The sequence below is a fragment of the Phymastichus coffea genome, unplaced genomic scaffold (assembly GCF_024137745.1).
Source record: "Phymastichus coffea isolate CEN01 unplaced genomic scaffold, Cenicafe_Pcof_1.1 PCOF00038, whole genome shotgun sequence".
Classification (NCBI taxonomy): domain Eukaryota; kingdom Metazoa; phylum Arthropoda; class Insecta; order Hymenoptera; family Eulophidae; genus Phymastichus; species Phymastichus coffea.
In genome coordinates this window covers 2081213-2106288 of record NW_026706849.1, presented here as the reverse complement: position 1 = coordinate 2106288, position 25076 = coordinate 2081213, and the positions used below count along the sequence as shown (strand labels likewise).

Below are 25076 nucleotides of genomic sequence, written 5' to 3'. Positions count from 1 at the left end.
TCGACTCCATATCATTAATTAAATGAGACAATATCTAACTTGCTGTTGTAATAAAGAAAAAATTATATGAAACTTTATATAATATAAATAAACGCAGATATAATCTAAGTATTCATGGCACGCATAGCGAGATAATTGCAAACACCCAATTAACCGTAATTTCGTCATATTTTTCAAATAAAAATTTCGATATATAAATTAATTCATGAGCTGGAGTATTTTCACTCTATACATGTAGAGTATATTTTGCAGTCCTGAAACGTAACTAAATAGAACTTTGATAACAATACACATGGGAACTTTTAAAAATTATTATTCTTTAGATTTGGATTAATCTTAGCTCCGGCTAATTGAATTTTTTATCACTCTGAAGTCTTTTCTAAGTTCAAATAATATAAAATATATTATAGCTTTATTGCACCACGTCGTATGGGATATGACTTTTTAAACACGGTTACCTATTTAAGCGAGTTAAAGTTCATTGTCCATACGACAATGTTTAACAGATAGACAGCATAGGGACACTCATCAAACTTCGTCAGCTTAATACTTCATACTTTTTAATCATTGTATTAGTCGAGCATTAAACATTTTATTTTGTTCAAAAGTTTAATTGTAAAATATATATTTTATGTACCATGAAAAACTGCACAATACGTTAGTGTATCATACAATAAAAGTATTTAATAATATTAATATTTATTATAATAAAAGTTAAGAATGACTGCTTTAAACAAGTATTGTATGGACGTAACATGTTTTAAAGATTGTATTGTCATTTTCAATGTATCTATAACATATTGAACAAAAAAGAAAAAGTAAATAAAAACAAGAGGCAATATTTTGATAAATATTTCATATCAGAAAAATTTTACTGTAGATTATTTTCATGTATTATAGAAATCATATGAATTAATGATGAATTACACGGTTTATTATTATAGATATTGAGGATAGCAATAGTTCTTTCCTTTATTATTATCAATCGGAATGAAAAGTAGTTTTGCATATTATGTAATATCTAAGACAGAAAAAGTGATTTCGCAGTTTTATAATTATTAAAATTATCCTAAATCTTTTGTATATTATCTTGATAAGGCACAATTATTTTACATATACGCTATAAGCGTTCTGAATGGTTAACAGTGCAAGCAAAGTTAAAGAGACATTTCATTTTACATCTTTACAAAATTCATCAGCTTGCATGAAACTCATTGCCCAAGCCGATGTTGCAACCAAAAAATCCGTAAAAGGTGGAACAAACGATCACTATCCACTCTTTTAGATTGAAGTAGACGTTAAGGCTATATTCGACAATGATCGGCTATTCAAAAAACACAAACGGTGCTTGATTAAAAAGAAGCCCACTGGGAAATCACGCAACGTTCGTGACCTCAGACGTAAATACCTATCAGATTTTTTCATAAGAAGATAATGTTTGAGCAATTGTAATTCACTTGTAACAGATGCGGAGCTCCATTACTAGATATAAAACTTTACAATTGACTGTAAAATTTATTCGTAAAATATCGAGTCATCGCGCGTTCATTAAAACTTAAGCTACTTGTAATGTCCTTCAATTTAATCAAAAATTAAATATTAAATGATCATAATGAAATCTCGATACACGTTTATTTGGGGGTCTCTACGCAATTTTTAATTGTTCTCATTTAATATTCACTTTAATCAAATTACTGGTGACATCTCGTATGCACTATAATCAAAAAAATAATGTAAAATATATAATGTGTTATAAAAATTGAAATTACTTTAATATAATATCTACAATATTTATAGATTATGCGGAAATTCTATTGCAAAAATAATTTATTCTTTTGAAAATCACATTTATTAACTGACAGTAAAAAAAGATGGTTGTAAATATCATATTTTGTTTTTTGCTTCACTTTCAACATACATACGAGCGGATTGTCTAAACTTATCATCGTTATTTCTATAAAATAGTAGGCTCTTTCACAACAAATAAATGATCAAATCTGCATTCACAGTCTAATCAGCTGAATTAGTGCTATAACTATTCACACTAATATTATTCTTCGAGTTTTCTGAAAGATTAAAAACGAATCAATCTAACATTACATTATATATGTAGTTATTTGATTATTATTATTATATTATATATATAGTTGTTTGATTTTAATGATTTTATTAACTTACCAGCTTCTGTTTCCTCAATGCTACTGTTATTTTCTGTTTCACTTTTGAAATAACTTGTGTTTTACACAATTTTATCTATCTGTATATTATAGAATTATTGTAGTTTGCTTCATTTCTGCGGCATTGCTTCTTGATTTCATGTCGTCCTTCATCGATGTTTTTGTCATCTGAGTCTAATCGTAGTATTTGAAGTTCATCTTCACTAGTTTTGTCAATATCAACATTATTCTTTGTTGAAACTTTACGTTATTGAGATATCTTTGGTAGTTTTGCTATTGACTTTTATAATTCTTTTGCTTATTTTTTTTTTCTTATGATTACACGTAGATTTTCAAAAGCTTATATCCTTGTATTATTCCTTTTATAAAATAGAGGTGGATCTGAAAATGAAGCTAGTTTATTCGTAATCTAATTAGCTGAACTATGGCCATAATGAGTATATACAAGTGAATGGGTAGCAAAAGTAGCAAATCAGTGCTAATAAATGGCTCGAGTTACGAACGATTGATTGAATGAATAAAAAATAAGACAATTTGTATGCATAAAAAAAAGAGAATAAAATTCACATTCACCTGACGCACTAACCTTAAAATATTATGATAAAATTATCTTAATTCAATTAAATTACAGTTATTCTCAGGACATAGATATTGAATATTTATGTTATCAAGTTTAGCTTTAAATAAATATAATCAACAATAAAGAGTATATAATTTTTTTTTCTTAATTTTCTTGAAATTAAATTTGTAAATGTAAATATAAAGTAAAAAATGCGATGGATGAATAGATGAAAGATAACAATAACGTTGATTACTAAAAGTAAAAATTAAAAAATTTAGTTTATCGAAAGCACTGCCCCAAACGAGCCCATCTAACTTCCAAAATTTTTTTCAACAAAACATGTTAAAAAATAAAGAAAATGTAATTGTGAAGCATCGCAGACTGTTCGATTTATTTAGAAAATGAAAAAGAAGAAACAAACTTAGTGCACATTCTATTACTATAGCTAAACATCTAGAAATTTGCTACGTTATTAGATTTGAAATAACAATTAAATCTACAAATATTAAGTTTTCTTTACCAATAATATTGATGGATTTTCAAAGTATGGATGTGTTTGATGTATGTGATGTATTTTAGAATTTTTAATTTCATCTATAAATAGTTGTGATTTGATTCGAGCAAATAAAACTGAATATTAGTATAAATGAAAGATGAGCGTGTGAAGCGCGCTTGACGGCACTAGTCTCTTATAAAAAGCAACTATATTTCAATATATTGAAAGTAGTTGAATAGTTTTCAACTTGAAAAGCTATGGAATTTTACTTTCAACTAGATGTCGTCAAGCGCGCTATGCGCGCTGTAATTTCTTATCTTTATTAGCATATGTTGTCAATATATTAATATAATATTATAAAAAAGATTTCTTTTATATTATTTTGTGATTACATAAATACATATTATTAAGTTTTGCATCTTTTTTAATAATATAATTCTATAATATGCTTTTCATTATTGTAATACATCAAAATTTATTCTTGGTATAATTCTTTGTAGACAAGATTTTTAATTTTTCTTATTTGTGCGTAATTTCCTAAATATATTTTAACAGAATCTTAAGATCTAACCCTAGACATTGATACGTAAAGTTGACCATGATTGAACACGTCTCTTCTAAGATCAATAATAGTGTTTTTAAATGTTTGTCCTTGAGCTTTATTAATGGTCATTGCAAAAGCTAGTTTGATTGGAAATTGTCTTCTTTTAAATGTGAATGGATAATCATTTTCAGAATACAGTGTTATACGGTTTAAGAAGACAATTTCATTAACTTTATCACCTGTTAAAATTTCAAATTTTATTAAGTGGTTCGTAAAATCTATTATTTGGAAACATCTTCCGTTACATAAGCCTTCATTAATACTAATATTTCTAATAAGCATTATAATACAATTTTTTCGTAATCGTAATTCATGAGGAGGTAAACTTGGCGGATTTAAATTATGCAAATGTTCTGGTAAAATAAGATCGTCTAATTCACCATTGTTATTAACAGCGGTATCAATAGCGGTATATATTCGTTCAGAATCTTTATTCAATAAATTAGTAATTTGTTTGTTAATATCGTCTACGTCAATATTTCTAGCTGATAATATAGCACATTTACTCATTTCTTGGAATTTATTTTTTCTAATTAAGTTACTAAACATATAAATTATATTAGCATGTGGGGGAGTATACAATGTTCAGGAATAGTTATGCAGTCATTTTTATCATTTAATATTCCATTTCCAATATCTAATAGAAATTTAGAATATTCTATTTCATTTGATAAAACTCTCATGTTGGCAGTTAAAGTAAATTTAGTAAAATATTTCCATACTTCACTATACTTAACACAAAACTTAATATTTCACTTCGTGTTCCTCAAACTTTACTTGGTAACAATTGCTTTAAATCTCCTCCTACTATGATAATTTTTCCTCCAAAAGGCAAATCATTGTTCATAAAATTTTGTAAGGTTCTATTTACAATTTCCAATGCATATCTTGGAGTCATTGAAATGTCATCCTATATAAATATTTCAGTTTCTCTTATTATTTAAGCTTTACGAGATTGTGCTTTAATATTCGAAGATGAATCTTGAAACATAGGTACTGGTAATCCAAAAGTTTCATGTACAGTTTTTCCATTTGGAAGCAATATAGCTGCAATTCCAGTAAATGCCATTGAACATATTTTAATATTTTCAGAAGTTAATTTATAGTATATAGTTTTATAAACGTACGTTTTTCCAGATCCTCCTGGTCCATCCATATAAATGCACCTAGAACCGGAATAGTTTGAATTGTGAACTGCTTCAAAAATCATGTCAACTATTTGTTTTTGTTGAAGATTTAGATTGTTATAACGTTGTTCTCCTTGTTTTCTTATTCGTTGTAATGTAGAATTAGTGATGGTTGAATATAATTTTTTTTATTAATAATTAGGTAGATATATATACTTACACATTTTAATCTTTATTTATAATTTCTGCTAGATCTTTTCATTTGAAGTATAAGGTTTAGTCATTTGTTGGTTGTTATTGATATTCATAGTTGAGCTGTTGAAAATATAATACACGTGGTTTTAATAGGTTAGTTACATAAATTACTATTTTTATTTTTTAAGTAAACAAAATAATGATAATTATTTAATTCACACTTGGTTTAAAAAATATATAAAAACTTACTTGCTCACTATTAAATAACACCTCAATTAATAATCGATCGAAAGAAATCACGTAATCGCCGTTTTCACAATGCGCCGCAGAGACAAATGACGCTTAGATGCTTAACATGTGTGTGTTGGTTTGGTGCGTGTGACATTGACATCGTCAAACTTTTATCGTCACCGTCGCTACTCTTTCAAATATTTGAATGTCGGCGCTTTTTGACGTTCAACCAATCACAATGCTGGGTGATCGGCTACACATCATTTTTTTAAGGTAGGACAACCGTAAGAAAATGATTAAAGATAACACGATACGACTAGCAGATCAGTTCTCAGATTCGAGTTTTTTTTTATGGAACCTGCGTACTGCTTGAGCTTGCACCTGGCATGGAATGTACAGTATACGAGCATGCAACCGATCGCTATCTACGTAAACAGTGCGCTCATTAAAAATCACATAAATCATACACATATTTCGTTGTGGATAATATGAGTGCTTATATTATATATATTAGAGATGACGCACACTGTTATTAAATAGTTATTGAACCATTATTCATGTATATGGTTTACACTAAAAAAAAATTAAAGTATAATGTTCGCCTAGGGCCCATCATGGGAAAGGAAGAGGGCAACATCTCCGTTTTTCCACGCTTTTCGCGGAACATACTCCAAAACGACTCGCCTACGGAAATTCAGTCTCAAACGAATGTCCGCTTCGTTCAGTCGCACCTTGTCTTCCTAGCCCTTTAAGTATTCAGTCAGTTTTTCGTGCTGCCTATCGACTATGTGTTCGCGATGGAATTCTGAACAAATATTTAACTTTGTGTGGCAATCATGCCTCTTTTTCCTCAATTTCAGTATCTTAGTCTATTATTATTGAATAAGCAGTTCTATTTTATTAACGTTTAATTGATGTATTATCATTATTTCAAGATACAGCAAAACTAATTTATCCATTGCGTTTTTCTCATTACTATTACAATTGACAGCTCATTTGATCAACTAAATAATTTCGACATTCAGTCAATTGCCTTTAATTGTAAATCGAATACGCGTTGAAGTTGATATTGTTTGTTAAAACATTAAGAAATATTGGCGCTACAGTCGCTGGGCTTAACGTGAATTATGCTGCCGTTCATGTTATTCCATCCGATAAAAATCGATAAGGCAAGATAAAAGTTTTGTTTATATTTGTATTGCTCAATGAAATATGTATACGTAGTAAGCGCGCTATTATTAACTTTTTTTATAGGCCGCGAGCATCAATTCAATTGACCAAAAGTTCAAGCACAGTTATTAAAATTCTCGTGTTCACATGCACTCAACTATGGAAGTTGTGAAAAAGTGCGGATTGGCATGCATTACAATCACGGAATACGAGTTCATTTGGATTATCGAGAACGTGAAAAATCATCGCCTCGAAGTTGGACAGTACCTCGAGTCGCCGAAATTCAAAACTGGGGAAAACGGTGAGTTCGAGTGGACGATGGATTTATATTTGGCAGGCTATGATATGAAAAACAAGGACCACGTGGGTATTCGTATTTATCTATACGATAAAATAACGAAATTTTTTAAACATGTCAACCTTGAGATTGCGCTTATCGATAAGAAGGGTAAGAAAAATACGACGATCAACGCTCTGTTAGATAAAGACAAGTTAAACGAGGAAATAAGTATATTTAAGAATTTTATATTGAAGAGCTACTTATTCGGCGTGTCAAATCTACTTATTAACGATCAATTAAAAATAGTCTGTCGAATATCCACCGATGACGTGGTCGATCAAATCTTCTCGAACAAACAGGTGATCGATACCTCGCTGTCCATCCTTCAGTGTCGTAATGCGCAAATGGATAATTTCAAGAATCTGCTGAATAACGACAAGTTCAGCGATTTTGTGTTGAAAGTAAAGGGCACAGAGTTCCCGGTGCACAAGGCTATTCTGGCGGCGCACAGCCGAGTGTTCGCGGTGATGTTTGACAGCGACATGCGCGAAAAGAGTGACAACTTTGCGCTCATCGAGGACGTGGAAGTTGAGGTTATGCACAAGCTTTTGCATTTCATCTACGTCGGCCAGGTAGATAATCTCGAAGAGCTCGCTGACACAGTTTTAATGGCAGCCGATAAGTATGAGCTCGATGGTCTCAAGCAGCAGTGCGAGGAACAGTTGGTCAAGCAGCTGCACATCGACAATGTTTACGAGTGCCTTCGGTTGGCAGACGATTACGGAGCACACAAACTCAAAGACGCGGCGATCCAATTTCTCTTTGGCAATGCGCAAGAGCTCGCCGATGCAGAACATTTCAAACAGCTTATTAGATCGCTTTCAGCCGATTTACTCGCCGACATACTTTGTGTTTTTATGACCAAACCCTCATAGATGTTTATTTTATTATCAATTCTTTGTCATTATATCAATCATAGTTGCTTTATATCGCTTTGTAAATCAATTCTCATTAGAATAAATATACTTTTTCTGAATGCTTTTAAAGTGTTTTATAACTATACTTCCCTACTTGATAACTAAACGTCATTCAATATCCGCTTTCTTTAATTTTTTGAAAGTCAGTTTTATATTTCCTTCAAACCATTACTGCAGCTCAATTTTCTCTTATATTTGGAGACTTAATTAGTCAACGCTTAAATACCTATAAATTATATCTTGAAATGACTTATAAAACTACTGAACATTTAAGCAAAATAAACATTTACAAACATTTCTATTTAAGGGGTTGTCCCTCTTGCCCGGTACATGCAAAATTACTTTTAAATTTATAAATAACGTTGAAAAAAATAATAAAAGTTTAAGATAACGGATGTGATAATATAAGTAACGACTGTAACTCTATACTATTTTCATAGTATATAGACTATTAGACATAATAAATAATACACTTTCATTTACACGAAAAATCGTAAGCTGAACATCAAAAGTAAACAATGTCGTTTAGACTGTAAATATATTATAATAATATTGTAAGAGTTGTAATAATCTTCGTTATAACCAATACCAAAATAATAGGCTGTATTCATCATGTGCGGATCTCCTCTATACTTATGGTTATATTTTCTGTGCTAAAATTGGAGTTGAAATTAAAAAAAATTTTTTACTTAAAACTTACGGTTTTAGCTCTATTGTCTTGGAAGTGCTCCAAATATCGTTGATTAATAAAATAACAATTAAAAAATGTTTTCTTCTTTGCTTGAAAATGCTTGGGAATACGTGATATCCAGCAGGGTTTATAGTCAAAATCAAGAATATACGTTGCGTAGAAGCTCCATGCTGTTAGGTAACTGCGTGATGTGTAGTTGATACTGTGCATCAATTTCGATAGAACGTCAGGCAATTGTAACTCGAATAACGATTACTTGAATATGGTCGCCCGTTAGTGCCAATATGCTCGTACCCTATAGGTACTAGCTTTCTTTTATGAACTTTTACTTTTATTTATTTTACGATTTTATAAATGAACGGAATACGTAGGATCAGATGCGTTTTGCGGGCTCTTATTTTATTTGTTTTCATTTTTTTTTATTGTTATATTAACATATTTAACATAAATTACTTTTTTCAAAGATGGATTTCTAATTTTATTTTCAAAACAGATATCACAGCGGAGAAGTGTGTATTAGTAAAACACGTTGCTAAATTCAAAATTAATCGTATGCGTTGATAAATTCATATTTGTCAATTGCAATAAATAATCTTTCTTTCGACTATGTGAGTCAAATTGTTATTAAATGTGTATTCTACTTTTCGAATAAAGATATTACAATATCTTACACATTAAAAACCAGATTATCGATTAGTGATAAAAAGTTATTAGAACGATTTCAACCTCTTGTTTTTACAAACTATTTATTCGCTTCTACTTTCATAAAAGGAGTGTTAAAATAATAACAATGCAACACATTTTTTTACTTTTCTTATCTATCTATTATTATAAATTGAATTTTCATTATTAAAATCTTAACTCGAAACTACGTATACACGTTTATTTGAAGTTACAAATCGGTAACTGATCAATGCGTCTACGTTCATCGCTAATTCAGTAGTAACCTTTAAATATCTCTTTGCATTCTGTTGATCCAAAACTCATTTGCTCCGCTGTCTTCAATCGTATCGAATACGTTCTTGTGTCAAAAAATCAAACGTTTATTTTGATTTCTACTTAAATTGGCATATATTTGGAGCGAAATCTGATTGTGTAACTACTAAATTATTACGCTCTTGATCAATGAATACTGAAAGTAAATTTTCATAGCCACTTCATTATTTTTGTATCCAAATGTATGCTGTTCATAATAAATAGACAAATACTAGTAAATAAAAAATATACAAAGTAAAGAGAGACCTGGATATTGATGAATGTAAAAGTAGTCAGATTTATTATAGTTTAAGGCGCTAAAAATATGGTTTTTTTCTTATTTCTAAACAATTTATTCTTATTTCTAAATTACGTATTGATCTAAAATAAAATTTATTAAATTATTTACAAATATTATTTAAAAATTTTTTTATAACGTACTTAAATATTACAAAATTAGTTTTTTTTGCATCTATTATATGTATGATGTACTAACAAGAAGGTACCCCACGTATGTATCGCCAATTGGAATGATATTGCAATATGTTATGGTACATTGAAAAATAAGAAATTTATTTTTCATATAGGTTAATACACAATTTAGAGGGTATCAAAAAGCGGGGAAAATTCAGTCCGAAATTTCACCCACAGAAACAGTTTTTTTCAAATATTTCAAAAACAAATAAAGATAGCTCGATGAAACCACCGCTACAAATAGTTTTGCTATGTACAAAACCCATAGACATCGAATGGCTAAATATTTCCAGTCATTCCTGTAGATATCACTTTGAGATATACTGTTTTATCACATAGCATAACTTCTTGTACAAAAGCTGGACAATGACCACTGCATGAATCAATGAGCAGCATTTTTGTAGGTCCCACGTGAGAAAAATATACTTTTTTCAACCACCAGCATTTTAATAGATTCATTGAATGATTTCAATGAAATAGATATGATCGCTCAAGATACATTAGATTTTCAAGAAGATTACAAAGATCATAACGCAAAAATAATAGAAGATGAAGTTGAAAGCCACATTCCTGACCTTTTCGAAGCACCTACAGACCACTGTATAGAAGAAAATGAAGATTTTGAATATACTTTTGAATATAAATAAAGAGCCGTAGAATACTGGAGAAGTAGCAAAATTTATGTTTCATTTCTGTTAATTGTAAGTATTCTAATATTGGACAATAATAAGAATCAATCCAATGAATATAATTAATCTTCTACTAACAAAATTCCAAGTTATGAATGTACAAGAAACTCCTGTTAACCAAGCAGAATTAAAATTGAAAGAAAATATTGAAAAAACGCTTTTGAATGCTATAGATAACTCTAATGAAATGGAAGCTCTTGAAGATAATACACTCGAATTTGAAGAAGAATTTTAAAATTATGACGCGATGGCCGTTAAAGATAATATATGATACAAACAGCCTACTGATGTTGATGAATATACATCGGATGATGAAACATCAAGTTATGAATAGAAAATAAAAGCAGTTGAATACTGCAGATCTGTAAAGACAAGAAATTTATGCATTGTCACTGTTAAACAGAGGTATAATAAAATGTCCTCTGAGCGACAATTACGTCGTTAGGTAAATCCGATTAATAAAGTCGGTACCTGCAAGGAAAAACTAAATGCCATTTCTGAATTTGAACTAACAAATTTTAAAGATTCTATAAAAGTGGGCAATATTATTCATGATACTGATCTTCGCAAATAGGCATTGTAATCCAAGAATAATGGGTTTTTACGACGTACAATTTAAAGCTTCAGATTGTTGAATGTACAAATTAAAAAAAAAAATCTTTTTATGTCTATTATCATGAAAAAAAAATTTTTAAATGAGCCAAAAAAAATTGAAACATATATTATCATACATTAAATACAAAAATTAAATTGAAGTGCTTCAGGTTATCTTCCAAACCACTCTCATAATAGAAAATCTATATTATATGTCGTCTCTTCTATAACTCTATCACAATCGCCGCTCTAGCAAGGGAACCACCCCAACCCGACCTCACCGATTTGAATGATTTTGGGATATGTTGAAGTACTTGAAAAAAAATTAGATATGTGTTTTTTTTATCGGCCTATAAGGGCTTTTAAGGGGTGAAATCTACCCTGAAAATCAACCCCTAAAATCAGTTTTTTAATATTTCTCAGCATCAAATGAATATTTTTCAATAAACTCAACGTTAAAAAATTTCTTATAAAAAGGCGCTTTTAAGGACATAACATTTATACCGAAGGGTTGCAACCCCCTTTTTAATAGGGGTAAATACACTATTTTTTGTACTGTTTTACGACATGTAATATAGTAAATCAGCTCAAGTGATTTAAAAATCGCACTAATAATGAGAAAATACCAAAATTAAATTGACGTGTTTCCGGATTAAAAAAAAAATATATTTAAGGGGTGTTTCACCCCCTAGAAACCACCCCCGTCAAACTATCAGCAGGTTAATCCACCTAACCCTGGGATAAACAAGTTTAGTCGTTTGTTATTTCTTGAAATAATTTAATCCTATGCATGAGCGAGCTACCTTAACTAACCCACCTGCCTCTAACCCACCAAACCCCCATAAACCACCCGCATCGAACCACATGCAGGATAACCCACCTAATCCTATGAAAAGCAACTTTAGTCGTTTGTTATTTCTTGAAATAATTGAATTTTACACCATAAGCGAGTTATCCCAGCTGTATAACATACCTCTTATCCACATACCCCTAACCTATCTAACCCTTATATACCACCCTTACTGAAACACAAGCAGGCTAAACCTCCTAAACCTGGGAAACACGAGTCAAGTCGTTTGTTATTTCCTGAAATAATTTAATTCTACGCCTGAGCGAGCTACCTCAACTAACCAACCTGCCTCTAACCCACCAAATCCCCATAAACCACCCTTACCCAACCAAATGTAGGCTAATAGACCTAACTTTGGGAGAATTGAGTTTATCAGTTGCTTTTTCTTAAAATAATTGATTTCTACACCGTACGTGGGGTATCCCATTTTTTTTATAAAATATATCTGTAGCTCAAACATAATTTATGATAAATAAAAATATGTTTAATACATTTTATTTTAATAGTACCAAAATGGCAAGAAATATCTCTTAAAAATAAACACGAGAATAACACGAGGTCTAATTATCATTTATAGATCTATACATATATATTTATATTCGTATGTAGATACATAAATATATTTACGTAAGAGCCATCGCATGCGATACTACATATATTTTGATTTTTCATAATAATTTTCATCTTTTTCTTTTTTTTATTTATTGGTAAATTAAAATGTATCATTCAACGAATTCCTTACAGAAATGATAATCATCGAAAAAGTGTTTGAAACATAATGATCTTTTACACAAACCACACCGTATTATAGCAACATTTTTACATGCTTCTACTTCGCAATGTATATTGCAAAAATCTCCAAAACTAAAATCAACAGGGTTATTTGTTTTAGCTGGTTTTTCAGCAATGTAGCCGCTTTTATACCAAGCCTATTTAAAAATATTTGTACATCTTGATGAAGAAAGCTGGTAATGGACAAGAGACTGCATTTTTATGATGTTATTTCTTAAATGTAGATTCATTTCATAGTCCATCAAAATTACTTGATCTGATAAACGTCGAACGAAGTTTTTCCGGATACGAAATTCATAAACATCGAGTGGTTGGATGTTCCCTGTCGTTCCTGTGGGAATTTTTTTTATATTAACAATTTTGTTTGTCGGCATCGTTTCCCTATCAGCTTTATAGCAATGTCCACTCCAAGAGTCGAGTAAAAGTACAGATTAAGGTCCAACATTTGGGTAAAAAACTTCTTTCAACCAAATTTTAAAATGATCTAAAATAAAAAAATGTCAAAATTTTTTTATGTCATTGCATTATAATAAACAAAAATACACTAAATTGTCGTTAATTTTCCAGATTTAGATGCTCCCACACGCACATTTTCTGGTCTAAATAATGAAGATTCCACTATGGGACCGAATTGACCACTTTTTTCTTTTAATACTATAAAAAGTGGTGATAAAAGTTTCCCGGTTGCTGATATAGTTGGCTGAATTGTATAACTGTGCGTTGTCGATGAAACCGACTATACCAGACATTGCACCTGCTTTTCTCCTTCAACTACTAATGTTCTTCCCAAGTGCATTTCTAATTGGAAACCACTCTGATCTGAATTATAAAAATTTGCAATGCCGATTTCTGGTATACGAGTACATGATTTAACATCAGCTACAAAAGCATCAGCATTAGTTTATAGTTCTTCTTTACTTTCTAATGTTTTTTTGGTGAGAAATTTCGGTTTTTTAATATTTTTTATTTGTTAAAGTCTGATCAGTAATGATAATCATCAAAAAAATGTTTGAAACATAGGGACTTTTTACACCAGCCATAACGTATAATTGCAGCATTTTGACAACCTTCGATTTCGCATTTTGCACTACAAGAATCCCTGAAACTGAAATCAACCAGATTATCAAATTTTTCCGGTTTTACTCGTACTTCGAGATATCCACTTTTAAACTAATGTGAACAAGATTTAAACATCTTACAAGGAAGGCAGGGAGGTGTCCGTCACCGATTTTCTTTAAACTTTGCATACGATTAGAGTATCGAAAAATATTGGACACGTATTTTTTTGTAGCGGCCCATACGGTAATTTAGGTGGTAAAAACAGGGTTGCCAATTATAATTATCTACATACGCTTGAAGGGCATAAGTTGGCGAGACGCTAAATTCAAATTATCATATCTCGGTGAAAGAAAAATATATCTGAACGATTCCAAATTCATTTTAAAGGGAAAGACTCATACTTTAAGATATATTAATTAGTTTGACCGAAAAAAATTATCTTATGATCTTACATAACCTCAAATATGTGTAAAAGTCGTGTTTTTTGCACTTGAAAAGATTTATAGAGTTTCTTTTGTAATGTTTTTCGTTCTTTCAAATGAGACACTCAGTTTTTTGGGTCCAATTCCAAAAATTGGCCTAAATCTGGCTCAACTTGAAAATTTCAAATAGAAACTACTGTTGCTTATGGCAGATTCGAATTATAGCGGAAATTACACGTTCAAACGTGATATCAAATTTTACCGAAAAAATTTGTATTTGATTTTCAATTTCATCAATATTTTTCAATGAATCTGTTGTAACAAATTTAGTGATTTTTCGAGATACTATATTATGTTTTTTTTTTAAATTGCCAGATCCACCAATTCAATGTTTTGAACAAAGGCATAGCTATTTCAACTTTTTTTTGTAAAGCCCATCTTTTCAAATCAATATCATGTACAGTCATTTTTGATATCATAGCTTCATTAAAATTATTAAAAACATATTCTGATATCTTGAATAATTTATCATATCTACTGCCTCCTGCTTCAACTTGCTGTTTCCATCGTCGTAATTGTCGCTCGCTAGTTACTTGTTTGTATTTGTGCTTTACAGTATTAAATGAATAAGGCTTACCTTTTCCACTCAACCAAAACTTTACTGCTTCTTCTTTATATTTAAAGTCAATTTTGTCTTGCTCACATGGATTATTTAATTCTTCTAGAAAATCCTCAGATTCTTCGTTTTCCATGTACTCAATAACTTCTGGATAAATTTCATTTTCATCGCAAAAATACAATGTCGTTTCTTCTTGAACATCAGCATCAGAATTTTCTGCATGCTGTCTTATTATTTTCTCCAGTATGTTATGCAATTGCATTTCTTCGTCACTGATTAAAAACTTTGGTTCGCCATTATTGCTCCGATCAAATGTCATTGAAAGTAAGGTTGTTACAACTTTTGCATCAACAGGCATTTTTTAATATATATTATCCAATATGTACGAATAGTGAAAAGTCTGATTTGGAAAGTCACGCAATCAAATTCTGAGCACAGAATTTTCGATGATAGTAAAACTAATTATTTTCAAGTAGTCTTAACAATTTTATGAACAATCTTTTATATGAATTGTATATCTAAATGCATTGGCACTTACTGAATATATACAGGTGTTATGCGATACAAGTACAATTTTAAACTAAACTCGACCTTTCATAAAACATGTTTTTATATTTTTCCTTATGAGCAAAATAAAATAATATTATAAAGATAACAAAAACCGAACAACATTGTCAAAAATATCCAGTGGTTAACTATTGCGGCACTGCTTCCGCATATTAGTATCAATATGATTAATCAATCGCGGTTTCCGCATTTGCAGTGATCAATAAAAGAATAACAACAAAGTGTCTGCAATATTTTTATTACTATTATTGTTATATGTATAATTAATGCTGTCAAAATACAAAATTATTTATTTGGTGATAAGATTTTATATTCATATGCACATTAATGTAATACATGGATTATAGGTATACAATACGTTGAGGAACATAAGAAAATCAATAACAATTCATAATTATACATCTCGTAATAATAACAATATAATAATAATAATAATAACAGAAATCATAATAAACTGTCAACTGGTTGATAATAGTTTTTTCAGAAAAATTTTTAACTAAAATAAAATTATTTTTTGAGCCAGAAAAACTGCGTAAAAATCATTTTTCAAAAAAATTTGCATAATATTTATAATAAACAATAGAAAAAAATTAAGAAACAAAAACAAGCGAAGTTTGTGAAATTCAAAAAGTCCCAAAAACCACAGGTTTTTATTTTTGGTGCCACTTTGGGACTCAAAATACAAATTTTCTCGGTAAAATTTGATATCACGTTTGAACGTGTAATTTCCCCCATAATTCGAATCTGCCATAAGCAACAGTAGTTTCCATTCGAAATTTTCAAGTTGAGCCAGATTTGGGCCAGTTTTTGGAATTGGACCCAAAAAACTGAGTTTTCTATTTGAAAGAACGAAAAAGATTACAAAAGAAACACTGTAAATCTTTTCAAGTGCAAAAAACACGACTTTTACACATATTTGAGGTTATGTAAGATCATAAGATAATTTTTTTCGGTCAAACTCATTAATATATCTTAAAGTATGAGTCTTTCCCTTCAAAATGAATTTTGAATCGTTCAGATATCTTTTTCTTTTACCGAGATATGATAATTTGAATTTAGCGTCTCGCCAACTTATGCACTTCAAGCGTATGTAGATAATTATAATTGGCAACCCTGTTTTTACCACCTAAATTACCGTATGGGCCGCTAAAAAAAAAAACGTGTCTAATATTTTTTGATACTCTAATCGTATGCAAAGTTTAAAGAAAATCGGTGACGGACACCTCCCTGCCTTCCCTTGTTAGTGAAGAAAATTGGTTATGAACCAATGACTAAAGCCTATAATATTATTTCTCGAATGTAAATTTATATCGTATCCATTAAAATAACGTTATATGAAAAACGTCGAACAAAGTTTTTTCACGCTCGAAATCCGTATTTCTTGAATAGCTTTCTCCACATTAGTAACAAATGTAAGAGCTTGTTTCTCTAGTTCTGCACTCCTGTCGAAAGTTTTTCCGGTAACGAATTCGTTAATTTTTCTTGATACAATTCTGTGAGCAATTTTAAATCTTGATAACCAGTGTTTTGAAGCTTTGAACCTAAAATCTTCAAACTCTAGATCCTTTTTTGCGTGTAATGCCCAACAACGCAAACCTTGATCATGCACAATAAAACCAGCGTCAACAGCAGATTTTTAATTTTTTAAAACAAATTCGGGCAATTTTTTTTCTGTATGCATCACCTTGGTTGACTGTATGTGAGCCCGATGCCAAAGCTGACTGATAGAAGATACCTTTTTGAATTTACTTTTCACACTAAGACTCAAATTGTTTATTTTGAGGGTGGTTTGGACGATAATTTTGGACAGATAAACTTAATTCTTGTACTCAATCCACAATAACATATTTATCATTTTTGTTGGCTTATTTAAAAAAAAATTTTTTTTTTCATGATAATAGGGACAAAAAAATAAAAAATTCATTGAAAGAAATAGGGGTTGCAATCCCCTCATCGATAGAATTACATGCGTAAGTTGTATATTTACACTATAAGTAGTATGCAATTAATTCATAGTAAATTATCACATAGTTCTTGAAATATATCGTAAAATTAATTTTGAGATGGTTTTTCTATTTTGAGAAATAATAAAATCAGATAACAGGTATAATAATAAAAACAGATCGAACAGGTCAACTTATTTTAGTATTCTACCCACAATAATATTTTTTCAAAATTTTTTAGCTATTTTACGTTTTTTTTTATAACAATAGTAATAAAAAAGGTTAAATTTTCATTAAAAAAAATAAGAGTTGCATCCCTTATGATTGAAACTGCATACATTAGTTACGCATTCCTGTCCTGTCCTGTTATCATTCCGTTAATTATAAGTAAAATCAGTATTACAATAGTTTAGAGTAGAATAATTAATCATAAATTAGTCCGTCCACTAGGAATACACAAGCCATTCCATGACAGTCGAATCAGTAGCGTAATTGGTAGCGCACTCACTAGGGAACCACCCCAACCCTCCGCCTCCGATTTTTCTGCAATTGAGATATGTTATAGTTCGTAAAAAAATAAAAGACCCGTATTTTTTTATCGGCGGAAAAACCTATCTAAGGGATGAAACACACCCCCAAAAAACAGCTCCAAAAGCAGTTCTATAGCAATATCTTTAGTTGTAATGAATATTTTTTTATGAAACAAAAAAACACAAGATACTTATAAAAAAAGTAACAGACACACATCAATTTGGTCCCCGGGGGTTGCAACCCCTATGTTGTATAGAGGAAAAACTGTATTTTTAAGTGTATTTTTACCTTACAAAATTAAAAAATTATGTTAAAAAAATTTAAAAAATGATATTCTAGTAGAAAGTGATAAAACAAAATTGACGTGTTTCGGGGTTTTCCTATTATCTATTATTTCGAGGGTGAACTACCCCTTAATGTTATTAATACAATATAAGCAGTTATTAATTGCAGATTATGCTGGTTATTTCATGTTCTATGACGCTCAAAAAAGCCAAACACATGTACATTTTTATTCTGCCGAATAAACTATTTTGAGGTCGAAAGCTACCCCCGAAAGTCACCCCTCAACACTATTTTATAGCGAAATATTCGTATTTTATGCACAGTTTTCGACGAAACAAACTCTAAAAAATTCTTTTAACAAATTTTAGCTAAATATATGGATTTCGTCTACAGGGGTTGCAACTCAACCCCCTAAGTCGCCTGAAAGAAAAGCCACGTTTTCAAATATTTTCTTGCAAAATTTTTTCAGAAGAAATGAAATTATGAAATTCCGTTTAAAATCTAACACAAAAGTATACAGTATCCGTCACCAGAAGCTGCTACCCCTTTATTGGAGAGTGAACAGAGCATTCATTTGTTACCCTGATCCACTACCACCCCGAACCCAATTTCCTTAAACCTCGAGCTAGTTACCCTGCCACGCTATAACCCGTAACTCCTATACCCCAATTTCATCAACCCTCGAGCTGGTTACCCTGCCATGCTGTAACCCCAAACTCTTAACCCCAATTTCCTTCACCCTCGAGCTGGTTACCCTGCCACGCTCTAGCCCCGAACTCCTACACCCGAATTTCATCAATCCTCGAGCTGGTTACCCTGTCACGCTGTAACCCCAAGCTCTTAATCCCAATTTCCTTAACCCTCAAGGTGGTTACCCTACCACCGAGCTCGGATACCTTGATTTGATATCGGTTTGTGTGGTGCCAACTTCAAAACATGTTTTGTTCACTTACAGTATATATAAGCATATTCGATCAGCATACTTCAGTAAATGAGTAATAGAACTTTGCTTTACAACTACGTTTTTGAATATCAAAATTGTGTTAGAATGGCAATTGAAATTCACAACGTCATTCAAAAATTACTGAAAACATTTCACATAAGTGCGGTTGTAGAAAGCATATCTATATTAAACGATGCAGAGAAGCAGCTACATGATTATGTTGAAGATATATTGAGAAAAAGCATTGAAACGAATTCAGGTATTGAATGTGAGACAAGTGAGAACATATGTTTCCTGGATGATGATTTTGATATTAATCCCGAAGTAATTGACGATCAATTTGAAGAAATACATGGTGTAGACTATGCCGAGGTACCTACTTGTACGGTAATAAATATGGTACTCGACGATGGATATAAAAGAAAAGCTGTTGAATACTGGGAAAGTGGTAAGAACAAGAAACTGTCTTTAAGTTCCATCCAGAGTAAATATAAACAAGTTTCGTCAGAACGTTAGTTGAAAACATGGAAACAGCAAATTTTGACAGGCGGGACCAAAAGAGAGAATCTGTTTAAAGTTTCAGAATATACTTTACAACAACTCAAAGATACTTTAGATCGGAAGTTAACAGTGCATGATTTAGATCTTAAGAGATGGGCTTTACAAAAAAAGTATGAGTTAGAGATGCCTTGGTTTAAAGCTTCACCCAATTGGATATTACTATTCAAAAAAAGCATAAAATTGTATCGCGTAAAATAACTAAATATGTGACTAAAGTATCTGTTGAAAATGAGGTTAGTTTAAAGTTAGATTGTCAAAATTTTATCAACCTCATAAAAACAGAATTATCAACCAAAAGTGCAAGTAACATATATAATTCCAATCAAAGTGGATTCAATTTAGAAATGCATACTGGCAGAACATTGAGCGACAAAGGTAAGAAGACAGTCGAATCAGTAATACAATCAGTATCATCGACTACGTATAGTTATACGATTTAACCGACAATATCTGCAGAAGGTACATCGCTATCACCCCTTTTTATGGTATTAAAAGAAACAAACGGAGAGTTTGGACCTATTGTTTCAAAAAAACTATTCAATGCACCTAATATAGTTTTGCGAGCAAGTGCATCAGGAAAGCTGTCGAGTGAATTACTTCAAACATGGTTGCAACATGTATTTTTTCCTAACTGTGGGAAAACAGTAGTTTTATTACTAGACTCATGGAGTGGACAGTGTGAACGAACTGTAAGAGAAGTCACACAAGCAGATACAAATTTTCGATTGATGACAATTCCTAAGGGGTACGACAGGCAAAATTCAACCACTAGATGTATTCGGTTTTCGATTTTGGAAATTTTTTAAAAGAATTTTTTAGAGTTTGTTTCGTCAAAAACTGTGCATAAAATACGAATATTTCGCTATAAAATGGCGTTAAGGGGTAACTTTCGGGGGTAGCTTTCACCCTCTAAATAGTTTATTCGGCTGAACAAAAGTATACATGTGTTTGGATTTTTTGAGCGTCATAGAACATGAAATAATCAGCATAATCTGCGATTAACAACTGCTTATATTGTATTAATAACATTAAGGGGTAGTTCACCCTCGAAATAATAGATAAAAGGAAAACCCCGAAACACGTCAATTTTGTTTTATCATTTTCTACTAGAATATCATTTTTTTAATTTTTTTAACATAATTTTTTGATTTTGTAAGGTAAAAATACACTTAAAAATAGTTTTTCCTCTATACAACATAGGGGTTGCAACCCCCAGGGACCAAATTAATGTGTGCCTGTTACTTTTTTTATAAGTATCTTGTGTTTTTTTGTTTCATAAAAAAATATTCATTACAACTAAAGATATTGCTATAGAACTGCTTTTGGAGCTGTTTTTTGGGGGTGGGTTTCATCCCTTAGATAGCTTTTTCCGCCGATAAAAAAAAATACGGGTCTTTTATTTTTTTACGAACTATAACATCTCTAAATTGCAGAAAAATCGAAGGCGGAGGGTTGGGGTGGTTCCCTAGTCAGCAACTTTGATGAACCGTGGCACATACGACCAAATGAAATGGCGATTTTTTTGTGAACTCTAAAGAATTGTATATTTGACGAGTGATGTCCTGTTTAACTTGCAAGTAATTTTAAAATCTGTACCATTGAAAAATCAAACGTATATGTCGAGCAATCACTGTTCTTTTAAAATCTCAATTCCTATATGACATTGATTGTTCATTTGAAAACCGCCATACTAGTTATGCATCAGATATATTGTTCTGTTCGATTATAAAATGCTTAATTCTCGAATTTTAGTCTCATCAAGCTGCGAGTAGTCCAGCGAGTGGTTGTTAGAGCTATCTGTTCAGTGTTGCATCTTAAGAGATCGGGGTTCAAATCCCCGCTGAAAGACGAAAACACCCGGTGAAATTAATTCGTAATATTATATAATGAGATAAGGACAGTAAATTCTAGCTCAATTTCCTGTCCTGTTACCATTCTGTTAATTATAAGTTATAATCAGTATTACAATAGTTTAGAGTAAAATTAGTCATAATTTAGTCTTAAATTAGTCCGTCCATCAAGGGCCACGACAGCCCCCTGAAGCATGAATGCTGAAGGCGCGGCTTACGCGACACTATACACACCGAAGTTGAGTGTACAATTTTTCAACTCCTTTTTTTTTAAGGATATACAAGCACATTCTATGATGGTCGAATCAGTAGCGTAATTAGTAGCGCACTCAGCAACTTTGAAGAACAGTGGCACATACGATCAAATGAAGCGGTGATTTTTTTGTGAACTCTAAAGAATTGTATATTTGACGAGTGATGTCCTGTTTAACTTGCAAGCAATTTTCAAATCTGTACCATTGAAAAATCAAACGTATATGTCGAGCAATCACGGTTATTTCATAATTTCAATTACTATATGACATTAATTGTTCATTTGACGATCGCCATACTAGTTATGCATCAGATATATAGTTCTGTTTGATTATAAAATGCTTTAAACCATTACTCAAACATTCCACTTCAGTTAAGTAAGTAGCGTAACTGGTAGTGCTTTTATTATTTCCAAGACAAAGTTTTCCTTGAGTCAAGCTGCAAATAATTTACTTTATTAGTGGTTGCATTTTTATAAGTTATTGTATCATGTTTATTACTAAAGTAGCTAAAAAAAATTGACTTTAAAGCAAAACAATAATTGGCATTATGTGAAATTTTCAATTATTAATCATCTACGTAAGAAAATAAATTCAACTATCACAGATGATACTGTAGTAATTTCAATTAGAAGTGTAATGTACACATTATAAAGTGAATAGTTTATAAGAATTTCAATGTTCGACTGGAGTAATGGACTAAGTTGCCGCTTAATAGGCTAACCATTGCTTTTTAGTTCGAGTTCGAGATTCGACAAAAAATCTTTTTCATATTTTCTTTAATGTCTATTAGTTATAAAATTTAATATTTGAATTTGAAATGCGAAAAAGTGATTTCGTTCTTTTTTTTCTGGTCTCTTATATTTTGATATTAAAATAAACTATCTTCATTGTAATATAAAAATACTAGATTGTAAAGTAAGCCGAAAGTTAAATGATTTTTTATCTTTTATTTAGAAATAAAAGTTGAATGTAAACCAATGTTTTTAATTCCATAAAAATAGTAAGCTATTTCTTTTAAAGATGTCAAGTAAAGTAAACGTTTATTTTTGAGTACTAAATTGTTAAATATGAATATTAACAATTAAGCACTTCATATCTAATTCTTATTTGTATATATTTTAATAATAATGATTAAAGTTAGAATGATTACAAACGCTGTTATTTTATTCATTCATTGGTATACGTTGGTAAAACTATACTCTATTTTTTATAATCATGTCAATAATGATAATCTTAAAAAAAATGTTTTAAACATAGTGATTTTCTACATCAAGAGCATTTTACGATTGCTGAATTAGAACATCATTCGATTTTGCAATGAGTATATTACAGTTATTTCCAAAACCGAATTCCACTGGATCATCAAATTTATCTGGCTTTGTATCAACTTGACCACTTTTATACCACGCATATTTAGATAAGTTTATAAAACGAGAGGATGACGATTGATTATATACTAATGATTGAAGTTTTATATGTGATTTTTTAAATGTAGCTCTAAATCATTATTCATTAGTGTTACACTGATGCTAAAATATTATATATTAGTAATTCATTTTGATTGGAGTTGAAAACATTCTCTATACATGTTACAGATCAAGTTCGCGCAATTACGAGCAAGAAATTTTCAAACGCGCATGTGTCCAGCAGATGTTCCGAAAAGGTTTAGGCAGAGATCTTTGTTTCTTTTTTGTCGTCGAGCGCACACCGGTAGTCTCCATCAAGTTAGCCCGCGCGGCCTTTAGAGCGAAACCCCCATTAAATATCGACTCCTGTTTGTTTTATTGCTCTTTTAGTGTTCCTTTTTTTTGCATTATTACCCGTCGTTGCTCGTCTGGTTCATGGGCGCACGTTTAGCGCAGGGGGGTCTGTTTAACACGTTGTCTTAGACTGGTTTGAAATGTTGGAAAGTCTGCTCGTCGTGGACAATCGTTAGAATAATTGCGATGAAGCTGTAGTCTTGGGTGTGCGATTTTGAGTATAGATCAATGTTTGCAGCGCGAGATGCGAATGGCGTTTGTACCAGAGAATAAAGCCGAGAAAAAATGACAAGCAGTTTAGGAGGAAGGCGCGTGCTCGCGTGGGATCTGGGAAACAGAGCTGCAATTATTTATATTAGCATGCGTGAAGAATTGTTAATCTCCTCTTTGCCGTTGCTCGTCGTGACCAGCAAGGTTACTGTTTAGTTCGTAACCTAGGCGGTGAGCCCAACGATCCAGACATCGACCTCTGAACCCAGGCAGAGGGTTGTACAGCTCAGGCCCTGCAAGCGGGCGGGTCCGAGGCTGTATTGGCAGTATACGAGCAAGGCAAGAGGAGAGAGACAGAGAGGAAGAGCGCGCCAGCGCTATTTTTTTTTTTAGGCCCTCTACGGGTCACGCCCCAGGTTGGCGACGTCACCAAAAGAGAAGGGAGGAAAATTTGCTTTCCCGAAAAAGAGAAACTTTGACGGCACTCTGAGCTCAGATCTCGCACGGGCAAGTTGTCCGTGTCCTTTCAGTAGTTAACGTGCGTGCAATTTGCGTTTACCGTAATCACAGCCGTAAACGTATGTTTCATTGTGAATCGCTTCATTTGTATTATCTTTGTAACTCAATTTAATTTTGTTTGTGTTTGTTAATAAACCCTTCAGCCTTATTTCGAATTTTAAATACACACATTTATTCTTGTTCACCAACCCCAACAATACATTCTATTTTAATCATTCTTTTTTTTTGGAAACGAAACTATTAGGTAACTGTTGTAAATGTACCGACCCTTCTAAATTTTTCATTGTCACTAATTTGTTTACTTTTCTACTGACTCTTCTATCAGTTTTTAAAAAATGTTGTAACCAATAATTAACGCTTTAAATCTTACATCTTCGTCCCCAATAATGTAGCCTGTAAACACTCCCTTTTTGTAAATCTCGGTCGTGAACTATATGTCCAGTATCAATATCTGAATGTCCAGTATCAATCTGAATATTGAATACAAATTTAGAAATTCTTTCAATTTTTTCTTCATACGTGCCTCTTTTATTTAAAATATGCGCCCAGCATTTTAATTGCGCGATTGACTGAACTTTTCGGAATCCATGTTGTATAGTTTTAAGAGTAAGATTTTTTTGAAACGTCGTTTCTCCAGTATTCCATAGCTTTTAATTTGTAGCCTCAAGT

At 31.3% G+C, this 25076-nt stretch overlaps 2 protein-coding genes and 1 long non-coding RNA gene across 3 annotated transcripts in view; 2 read left to right on the top strand and 1 right to left on the bottom strand.

The window, feature by feature from the left end:
* LOC131663783 (transmembrane protein 104 homolog) overlaps positions 1–25076 on the top strand; it is a 66164-nt gene that overhangs the window by 18340 nt on the left and 22748 nt on the right. Inside the window, 2 exon segments of the mRNA XM_058934416.1 lie at positions 10178–10237; positions 14004–14029. Coding sequence (XP_058790399.1) covers positions 10178–10237; positions 14004–14029 — 86 coding nt within the window.
* Positions 3836–5534, bottom strand: LOC131663787 (uncharacterized). Its single transcript, XR_009301879.1, has 4 exons — positions 5411–5534; positions 5187–5281; positions 4967–5107; positions 3836–4886 (listed from the first exon to the last, which is right to left on the bottom strand). It is a non-coding gene; the product is annotated as an uncharacterized LOC131663787 (long non-coding RNA).
* On the top strand, positions 6651–7828 carry LOC131663784 (speckle-type POZ protein-like). Its single transcript, XM_058934417.1, has one exon. The coding sequence runs from the start codon at positions 6710–6712 to the stop codon at positions 7775–7777; it is 1068 nt and encodes a 355-aa protein (XP_058790400.1). The 5' UTR covers positions 6651–6709; the 3' UTR covers positions 7778–7828.

Excerpts from the sequence above, each read along its gene's own strand:
- LOC131663784 (XM_058934417.1), top strand. The coding sequence starts at position 6,710 with ATGCACTCAACTATGGAAGTTGTGAAAAAGTGCGGATTGGCATGCATT.